Here is an 11,025-nt window from a genome sequence, read left to right on the forward strand (position 1 = left end):
GCAAAGAAAAACATAATCCAGTGGCACTGCTATGATATACTTTTTTCAATTACCTGTCAGAACGTGTGTATATAAAACAAAACATTTTGATACAACCATGAACAGAATTTAAAATGTGAAAAAAAATAATTAAAATATAAGCAAGCTGCTTTATATAATTTCCACTGCTAGCAAGTCATTCATTACCTTCAATGTTTCTACATTTCAACTGCAAAGCCCAAACTGCACATTGTAAAATAAACACTCAAAAGCACAGATGAAAAGCATACTTACTGTTAGAAAACCAGTAGTTGCCGGCTTTCCCAATTCTGAGTTAGATGACGCTGCTTCCACAGTTGTCGATGCAGAATTTTTAATGTAGTTGTTTTTCTTCCCATCACTCTACTCCTCTGATCTTGAGCTCTAAGTTGACAGACTTTGTAATGGAAGTAGCCATAACATCAGTTTTAATGCAGGCAAGGTCTGATTCAGTTTCAGTCAGAATTCCTGTTTCTTCAATATTAAGTTGTCGGAAGTTTCTCTTCTGTGTCATGAAGAAAGCGATACAGTTTTGCAGACTCTTGTGTAATGTGTCATCGCAAACTATAAGCATCTACCTAGGAAACAAGACAGAAAAAGCCAAGTTGAATGACTGTACGTAACAATATCAGCTGTGTCCATGCATTTACATAACAGAATGAGAGAAGGCCAATCCACAGGTACAAAGGCAGGACATCTGTCTATAATACTGGTGACCATGGACCTAGTCTGAGACCACAAGTATGATTAACTGCAAGAGATGGAAAACCACTTAGGATGCTCCCCATCTCAATGCGTGAAAAGGGATACCTAGTACAAGGAAAAAGGTATTGCAGTCAGCTGGCCATGGTTTTAGGTATGTAAAGCTGGGAACAGAGGTAGGGAAAAAAGAAAAGAGAGGTCAAAGGTCCAAGAATGTTTGATGGGTTTATCTCTAGCCACTCATTGCCTGCTATAGAGCCCATATGGTAACTGCTCAGCAGGACAAAGGCTGGGAGAAACATGTTGGTTGAGCTATAACTTGTATCAGGTCAGCAGAGGAAGGTAACACCAGTCACATCAGATTCACAGGTATATACTAGGCATACACTCTAGATGACCACTGAGAAGTGTTGCCAGCATAAACCCAACATACTATTAAGTACTACCTGCCCTAAAGAAGGACAGCTATATTAAACACCCTGGGGGGAAATTATGAATTACCCACTCACTCACTGAGACTGGTGTAATGTATTGCTCTGTTTGATAAGTACGGGAAATTTGTTTCATAAAATTCATTAGGAAACTGTCACACCAGCAGGGTTTATTTGGGTGCTGATGAAGGTTAAGGACTATGATGCAAGTGTTTGTGATGCCACTAGACCTGTATAGCTAAATGAAATCAAACAGAGCACAGACTTTCATGGCATGGAAGGCTAAACAAATCCCATCATAAAGGAACCTGTATGAGATGGAATATACTTAGAGGGCTTTTACTCTATCAGGGTAACTTTGGGATCTTACTCCAGTATTTTTCTTTGTTAGATTCTATGGGGGCCTTCATAGTTGGGCAGTATCTGTAGTGATATACAGGAGGGAAGATAATTCAGTAATATGTCTGATGAGGAATCCAGAAAAAGAATTATGACTTCCTTATTGCTAAAGAAAAAATATGAATATTAACTGCACAAGACATAATGATTTCCTGATTATGACTGAAATATGGCAGTCCAAAGACAGTTTATCATCAATGAAGATACATAGATCTCTGATAAATGTTAATTTTTAGGGAAGGGGTATTGATAAGGTATGAACTAAGTACAGCTTTACTCCCCCCCCCAAACAAAGCCAAAGTACATTTTTTTATTTTACGCTTAAACCCACGGTCAGTGGAAAACAGTAGCAACATCATTCAGTAGCATCCAGATTTATGTCATCAGTAACGTTAGCCAGCCATAGCCCTTTGACATTCACCTTCATATCAGAAAAGGTGTAAGTCAAAGAGGTGAGGACCAAGGGCACTTCCCTCTGGGACACCACTAGCAACATTCTTTTACTCTACTTTGAGCATTCTTTTATGTGCAAGAGACGGGATGGAATTTACCTTATTTGCAGTGGGGCTGCCTTATGTAGTGGTACCACTAAGGATGTTCCTCACATGTCTGGTATATGTTTAGTGGAGAGGAAGGTTCATAAGGGGCTGAGCTATATTTGACACTGACAAGGAGGTACCCAAATACATTCCGTGGAACCATGGAGGCAGTATTCTTAGTTTTCGACGATGCTTGCAAGTTCTTATCAGGTGAGATTTGAGTAGTATAGATTAGAACAGAGTGTTAGGACATAGAGGCAGTAGACAGGATAAACTGAAGCAGAATTTGTTAACTAGGGTGTTGGATATTGCCTCATGATCGTAATAACTGGTACCATTAGATACCATCACCAACCAGTACCATGATCGTAATAACTGGTACCATTAGATACCAGCAACAGCCCGTACCAAGTTACTTCAGAGTTTCCTGAAACAGTTAAAGAAAGTTTTGTGGTTGTTTAATCGTAAAGCCAGCTTTGAACTCATAAGCAGACTTTCACATTTTTATGATGCACCTGAAACTTCTAACCTATTTTTGCTGAAGGTAAGACGCTTACTTCTACCTAGCAGGGAGATTTTTTTCTCATCTTATGCAATTTATGTGACAGTTCTGCCACAAAGGTTTATACCTAAAATTCCCAACATATTTACAACATTAAAGGGCAGATGCCTCTATGTAGTTGTTTAGGTACTGTAAGAGTAAAACTCAAAGAAATATGTTCCTTCTGCAAGGGTTCGGTTTGGAATGATCCAGAATAAGTTCCTTTTGCAAGGGGTTCAGTATGGAATGATCCAGAATAAGTTCCTTTTGCAAGGGGTTCAGTATGGAATGATCCATTTTTAAACTTCATTAGATCATCAGAAAGCAATAAGCAAAGGTGAAGGGAACTGGCAATCATGAAGGCGAAGAAGCATTACAATTATCTACTGTTGGTCGTGTAGGTTTGCCAGCAAGATACTTCAATGTTTTATTAAAGCCCACCACTAACCCATTTGTTTGGGGGTGGTACACTGAAATAAATGTGTTACTTTATAACACTGGCAGAGATGGTGCACTTATATGGACAGAGTTCCATGGCCAGTAGGTATATCTTAGGGAATCTTACACCGCAGAAAACTGACACTAGTTCTCTGGTTACTGCCCTAGCATCGGCTTTTAGGAAACTTATTAGCATAGTCAATCACCAGAATGTACTGATAGCCCTTACAAGATTTTACCAATGGATTTATAAGATGCATGACTATACGCTCAAACGGGACTTAAACAACAGGCATAGATATCAGTGGAGTTCCAAACGCAGGACACAGTGCTGCCTACTGACATTCCTGGACTTCTGAACACAGGACACAGTGCTGTCTACTGACATTCTGAGCAAGCTGTAGAAAAGTTCAGTCACTTCCATTACCAGGCCAATATAATCTTGCAAAACGTCTAACTTAGGTTTTGTCAATCCTCAGGTCTCTTCTTAAAATGTGTGCCAACTGCATTACAAGTATTCTAAAAATACGGTAACTAAATCCTGGTACAGTATTCATTCTTTTTTTAAACCTCATACAGCAGGTCATTCTAAACTAGGAATTTGGGTATGGGATGGTGCTAATCCGCTCATCTTTTACTCCTTCTGTTCTGGCTATAATTTCCTCTGACCCGGTTTAATGTATCATCTTCTGACTTGTTTTCTTAAGATGTTCTTATCTACAAATCAGCTGAGTCAGGAATACTTCTGTGAACACTTTGATGTGAAGTGGAGGGTATCTCATCACCTGCAAATACAGGTAAAGGGATTTTTTTTCTAAACCGAGGGGGATTCATAAAAGTTGCCACAATGTGCAGGCTATATCTATAATTAGTCTAAAATTTCTGCATGTATAGACAACAGAAACAATGTGGTAGAGATGTTCTTGAATACAGACTGTGTACACTTAGTGTAGGTATTCATGAATCCAGCCCAACACACATTCAAAATATGTTACGTATAATAGGTGGGAACAACAGCTTTTTTGATTTTGGCTTGCTGCCTATATTATTCTGTAACATGAATGGCCTTACAGGTACAGATAAAAAGGAAAGAGTACTGAATTATATTAAGAAATGTAGAGTGCAAACAGTAGTATGGCAGGTGACAGATTTGGAAAGAAATATGCATGTGAATTTGACACAGAGAGAATTTCAGAATGGATATTCAGCAGAATATCTGGAACAGAACAAGACAGTAGTAATTTTACAAATTGTTCCAGAGGATTCAATACTGATAGAGGAGGAAAAAAAAAAGACAAACATACTAGATTTGTGGTAGTAAGGGGATATTGGCAAGGAAAGCAAATTACAATGGCATGTATTTATATTCCACCAAAAAATGCTATCATGGAGCTTCAGAAACTTTGTGAAAAATAATCAGCTTTCAGCAGGGAATATTATTTATAAGTGGGGACTGGAATTTAATTTGTAATAGTGAGGATATATCAGGGGCACCTAGAAAGGACAATATAACAAAAGAGGATAGATTTCTGAAGACATTTCTGAAAATATCTGGTGCAGAAGATGAAATTCAGTAGTAAGAACTCGGACAGAATTTTCATTATTCCCCAAGGTACAATAACTGGGCTAGACTAGACAGAAATTTCACAGGACCATGTGCATTTAACTGAAAGCTTTGACACACATCCAGTAACTATTTCTGAACATACACCAAAACAAACATAAGATACAAATGCAGGGTAATGAAGCAAAAATAAGACAGTGGTACTTTCCTGTCTGTTAAAAAGAGAGGAAGTTAAAGAATGGGTAGTGGAAACTATTCCAGAGTTATCAGGGAAGATAGAAATATCTTTAGAAGTAATAGTTACTGACTGGAATAAAATTAAAATAGAGTTTAAAAATAGGAGCGAAGTAAAAGAGAAAGAGATATGGTTAAGAATTAATAGAAGTTACTTATATGGGCTGACAAAGGTTTAAGTATTGCAAAATGAAGGGACTCACACAGAACAAGAGGAGGAGCAAATGCAGACTGCTAAAGTAAAAATAAAAGAGAGTATCTGGATAATATGCATGAATTTAAAAAGACTACAGTCAAGCAACTATTTTTTGACAACTCCAGAGCAGAAAAGCTTTCAGCATAATGAATTAAGCAACAGAACACTGAAAGGGTTGTTGCCAAACCTAAAGAACCTACAACAAGAAAAATAAAGAGATCCTATGAAGGTTTTAGAGATACTCCAGAAAATGTATGAAAATCTGTATAAAGCAGAGAAATTTAAAACTCCAGAAACAGTACAAATGGAAACATTTATGGAAGACTTAACTATGCCAAGGTTAAAGGTAGACGCGGCTCAACAACTAACAGTTAAGATAGGAGGCGATTGGATAAAATGAGAAAGTCTCCAGGAACAGATAGTATTCCTGTGGATGTCTGGAAATTAGGAGGGAAGAAGAGAAAGCTGTGGTGGCTGCGTTACCTAAATATATCAAGGACTCTTCAGACCCAGTTTCATATAGATCCATTTCAATTTTAAACCACAACTAAGGTGTTTAGGTCTATACCAGTTAAAAGAATGGCAAAGGGGTTGACAAAATTGATGCATATAGATCAGTGCGGTTTTGTGGAGGGGAGGCAAACACTTGACAACATTAACAGAACAATGATGATCCAGAGGGAAGCAGAATGTAAGAAAATACCTCTGTTGTTGGTGGGTCTTGATGGAGAGAAAGTATTCGATAGATTAAGCTGGGATTTTATGAGTAGGCATTGGAAGCACTTGTATTCCCTGCTAAAATAATAAGCTTAATTAGAAGGATATATGAAGGATTGGAAGCAAGAATTAAAATAGGAGGGTTCCTTTCGGATAAGCTGTGTTTGAACATAGAAACCAAGCAGGGGTATCCTCTTTCCCTTTTGTTATTTGGTTTAAATTTAGAGCCACTGGAAAAGAAAATAATGGAGTCAGAAATATATTGATATAACTGGTATGGTAATCAAAGTTGGCTTGATTTGCAGGTAATATTATCTTGTACCTGATAAATCCAGAAAAGGACATCTAAGTGTTGTGGAACATTTTCAGACAGTTTAATATAAAATGAATGAAGATAAAACAAAGGCTGTAGCTGTAAATTATTTACCCACACATGAACTTGTTCGGCAATACCCATATTTATTGGGACAGAATAAGAAGTATTCCGGAGCGTGGATTAAAAATAATTCTGTTATGGCAGCTAATGATATGTGGGAAAAGACTAAACAAAAGACGATACAAAAACTCAGAAACTGGAAACTCTTACTTATGGATATGGATAGTGATATATAAGCAGTGAAAATGTTTTTAGTCCCTTTAGTCTTGTATTAGTGTCAGGCATACTTTTATTAACCTGAGGAGAAGCTGTGTACAATAATTAATAAAGAATTGAAGGAATTTATCAGGGAAGGAAGAGGGCAAGATATAAGCGGGATAAGTTGATCCTTCTAATACAACTTAGTGGTTCAGTTTTACCTGATTTGAAGGGATATTTTAGAACTTCACAGTTAAAGCTCATATACATAACACAAGCAAAAAGTTATAATTCAAAGTGAAAAGGAATGATCATGAATCAAGGGGGAAGTTCAAAAGAGAGAGCATAGCATTTTGGATGCAGATCCTTAAGGAGAATAACAATCACCATACAAAGTATTACATTCATAAAGTAGCAGAACGTATCCTAAGCACAAGAATGGAGAAAAGAGATTTTGCCAATAGGGACGACTGCAAGTAGAGATACAGAACACAGGCAAGTGGGAAATGGAATTATCTGAAGAAACCCAGGAACCAAGACATTGGGAGCAAATAACTCAAGCAGGAAAGGTAACAGAGTGGGTTGAGGCCAAGAAGACATTTGGATTACAGACTAGAGACTGCCTTCCCTATCAGGGCTTGATTTCAAAGTACAGGCAATGGGAAAGGGATGAAGAATTTTTAAGTGAAAGACCTGGTAAACTTTTAGTTGACTCTACAACAGAAGCAGCTGTTAAAAAAAGCGGATACTTAGTAGTGCATATAAAATATTACATGATAACTCCAAATAAAACAAGAGGAGTTTAAAAAAGATTGGGAAATGGGACTGGAAAAGCAATTTACAGGAAAACAGTGGGAAGATATATGGCTCCCAAGTATGCAACCAAGTTCAGAAGATTAAGGATGTTTGCTTGGAAGTGTTTGCATAGGTATCTTTATACCCTAAGCAGACTTCAGAGAATTCTTCTCAGGTAGATAGCAAATGCTGGAGGTGTGAGGAAAAAGAAAGAGGTAATTGGGAACATATGTTCTTGAAGAGTAATGAGTTGGCATATTTTAAGAATTCCCGACATAGTACCTAGAAATATTGGGTAAGCAAAGGGCTGAAAGTAATCTTTTAAGTTGGGATACAGGATTTGCATTTTCCAGATATAGTAAAGCTTTGGGTGGCGCAGTGGTGCAGCAGTTAGCACTGCCACACACAGCAAGAGGTTTTCCAGTTCGATTCTTGGCTCGGGTGCCTACTGTCTGCAGTCTGCATGTCCTCCATGTGTTTGTGTGGGTTTCCTCCGGGTGCTCCTGTATCCTCCCACATTTCTAAGACATGCTGCAGGTGGACTGGACATTCTAAATTGGCTCTAGGTGCGAGTATGTATGGATGTATGTGTGTGTGCCTTCTGAGGAAGGTTGGGCGCCAGGCTGGCAACTTGATACCATACAACTCTACTGCCAGTCATTTTGCAGACCAATGATCGGCTGTGGTGGCCCCTAATGGGAGCAGCCAAAAGTAGAAGAAGAAGACACAGCAAAGCCTTATAGAGTTTAATTCTGGTGGCTGCCAAAATAGTATTTACTAGAAAATGGAAATTAAAGTCTACACCAACTGTGTTTGAGGTATTAAATATGAGATAAAAGAACAGGAAGAAGGATCTTTAGGAAAAAAGGAAGAAGAAATTACATAGAAGTAAATGGAAATTGTGGGAACAATGCATGCATAACAATGTTCAGGAGAAGGAGGAGTGAGGTTAAGGGAAGGCGGGAATTCAGCAATTTTTGTAATGCTGGACTGATGACAGAAGCAAAAAAAATATGTGATGTGTATGGTATTTAAGTGGAAAAATGTTAAAACTGTTTACTTTTACGTTAGTGTACATTTGCCTGTGTGTTAAGTGATAATTTAATAAAGGTGTTTAAAAAATAGAAGTACAGGTACAAGTTACCCTTAAGACAAAAGAGGTAGACACTAAGACCCCTGTATCTGTACTAGAAGCAGTACCTCCTATTGCAACACAGACTTACCTTAAGGAAACTCTGAAGTGGGCTGCCCTTCAGATACTCTGGACAAACTTCAAGTTACAAAGGGAGGAGAACATGTTGAGCAGTACAAGGGAAAATACAAAGTTGTAGGGAAGCAGGTACGAAAAAGTTCTCTCTTACCTATCTTTAGGGTTACAAAATGATTTACTGAACTAAGTAAAGATAGAAATGAAACATGTCAGCCATTGTTTCCAAACCCTTCAGAAACAAAGTAATGTTGTTAAAATGTAATTATACACAAGGAGGAAATATTAAATGTAAATGGCGAAAAGCATGGATCCTAGCAAAGTTTACTGACCAGACACAAAAAACGAAGTTGAAATATTTTGAGCTGCATGCTCTGAATGACAAAGATAGCTTCTTACCCAATACCTGTCACAGAGGTGCCATGTGAACATACTGTTGTGGACATTGTAGTGCCACTGGTAAAATCCAGAAATGGATTTGAATACATCTTGGTTATTTTGAGCACTGCAGTTAAGTACCCTGAAGCTAGTCCTCTATTTAAGGTTAATGCTAAATATACAGCTAGGAAGTAAGTTTTATCATTTCCAAAGAAAGAGTACATAATGAAATTCTCAATGGCCAGGGAACTCCCAATTTGTATCTAGAATAATACATCAACTGTGCCACTGCTTTATGGTTTAACAATTAAGTCCCGTGTACCATCCTTAGATAGATGAGTCAGTGGAGTATTTCTACCAACCTTTACAATTCACACAAAGAAAAGTTACCAAGGAATATGGAAAAAACGGGGACCAGTCAACATTATCTACCTCCTGCTTCCTATTACAGATGTTTCAAAAGCCTTTGAGTTATTCTTCGGCAGTCACCCTCACACACTCAGATGTTGCCAGAGAAACATGAGCAGAAGAGAAAACTCCATTTAAAAAGTGTCATACAAAACTATGCTAATTTACATGACAAGATGACCACCATACAGGAACCTGTGGAAGCTACATGACAAGGAGAGCACAGCAGAAATACAAGGACCTGGCAATTCAAAGCCGGAGATCAGGTGTTAGTTTTGTCCCCTTCTGTAGACACATTTTGTTTAAACAGTGGGGTCCACTTGAAATAGTTGAATAATTCAATTTGTAGACTTCAGGGTTAGGCAGATTAGTGAGAGTAGGACAAAAGAGATGTTCAAAAAAATCAACATTTTGAGACTATGGAAAAAAATACAGACTTCTGCCGTTAGCTTACTTTCAGAATGCCACGAAGTGATGGAGAAAAAAGTACTTCTGTAGCTGCATAACTCTACAGATAGGCTCTCCTCTTGAAAGTTTTTCTTCTTATTTTTGGACAGTGTAGTTAGTCTTTCATATTTTATACTCTTTCATAATAACTTCCCTTATTTCATGATTCACCTTTAGTACTTGGAAGGTATGTACTGTGTCTAATTACATTCTAACATTCAAAAAAATAATTAGTTACTACAAAAGACACTGAGAACAAATCCTTCACATATTTAAGGTATGGCATTCACTGCATAAGATGTGCAGATCTGTGGCTGAATTCCAAAAGGATTCCGTATAGTATAGTGTATACCCTCTGCAATCATGCAATGCTACCCCAAGCTCAAATTACAACTTCATCTAAGAGGTATGACAATATACTGGGGCAGGGTGTACAGTACCTCATGAAATCTAGGCACTAAATATAATGGACTCCTGCTCATTACCCATTCCTGTCATAGTGCAATCTCTGCCAAGATCCTGTCAGATCTGCCCAGTCCCACTGAATCCATTTGGTGTACCAGCTCTACTTGTAGGACATCACTGGTACTGCAGGCATTGATTTTGCTTGCAGTACCAGTGCTGTCATGCATGTGGAGCTGTACAGCTTGAACACATGTGCTTCGTGGCAGCACCTTTAAGACAGGTATGAGAATGTATGTTAGAGATGCACCACGGCTGGCATGCATGCATTCTCACTGTTTTCACAACAGGACAGGTATGTGGGAGCCTTACTGTAAGGGTTCAAAGGGTTTGTGAAAGTTAACTCTACGAGTTATCCTCACCGAATATCTGGGATGACTCCCAAACACATACTATAGCGCATGCTGGTCGGATAATGGTTAAGGTGTTTGCCTTACAAAGTACTTCTGTAGCTGCATAACTCTACAGATAGGCTCTCCTCTTGAAAGTTTTTCTCTTGAAAGTTTTTCTTCTTAGTTTTGGACAGTGTACTTAGTCTTTCATATTTTATACTCTTTCATAATAACTTTATACTCTTTCATAATAACACAACTGGCTAAAGGACAGAACCCACAGGGTTAGAGTTGCTGGAGTCATGTCAGACTCCAAGCCGGTTACAAGTGGTGTCCCACAGGGCTCAGTCCTTGGCCCCCTATTGTTCGGCATCTACTTCTCAGAAGTACAGGCAAACATAGGAGGACTATGGCTGACAAAGTTTGTGGATGACTGCAAACTGGGTGCCATAGTGGATAGTACATCGGACAAAGACATCCTTCAGAGGGGTCTCATGGAAACTGATAGCTGGTGCCAGAGCCATGGCCGGAAGTTAAACGCGCAACAAGGTAACCCCGTTTTAGGAATCAGTACGGCCTGTCGTTGACAAACTCACGTTCTAAAGTGGTTAAAGACCTTCTACAATTGCTTACCATATAGATG

At 38.4% G+C, this 11,025-nt stretch overlaps 1 protein-coding gene across 1 annotated transcript in view; it reads right to left on the reverse strand.

Moving 5' to 3' along the window:
- Positions 1-11,025, reverse strand: part of LOC122814454 (zinc finger protein 665-like) — a 330,084-nt gene that overhangs the window by 44,813 nt on the left and 274,246 nt on the right. The window contains exon 4 of the mRNA XM_044087033.1: positions 274-381. Within this exon, the coding sequence (XP_043942968.1) occupies positions 274-381 (108 nt within the window). The remainder of the gene's footprint in view (positions 1-273; positions 382-11,025) is intronic.

This window comes from Protopterus annectens, chromosome 10.part0 (genome assembly GCF_019279795.1).
Source record: "Protopterus annectens isolate FY-2018-M chromosome 10.part0, PAN1.0, whole genome shotgun sequence".
Classification (NCBI taxonomy): Eukaryota; Metazoa; Chordata; order Ceratodontiformes; family Protopteridae; genus Protopterus; species Protopterus annectens.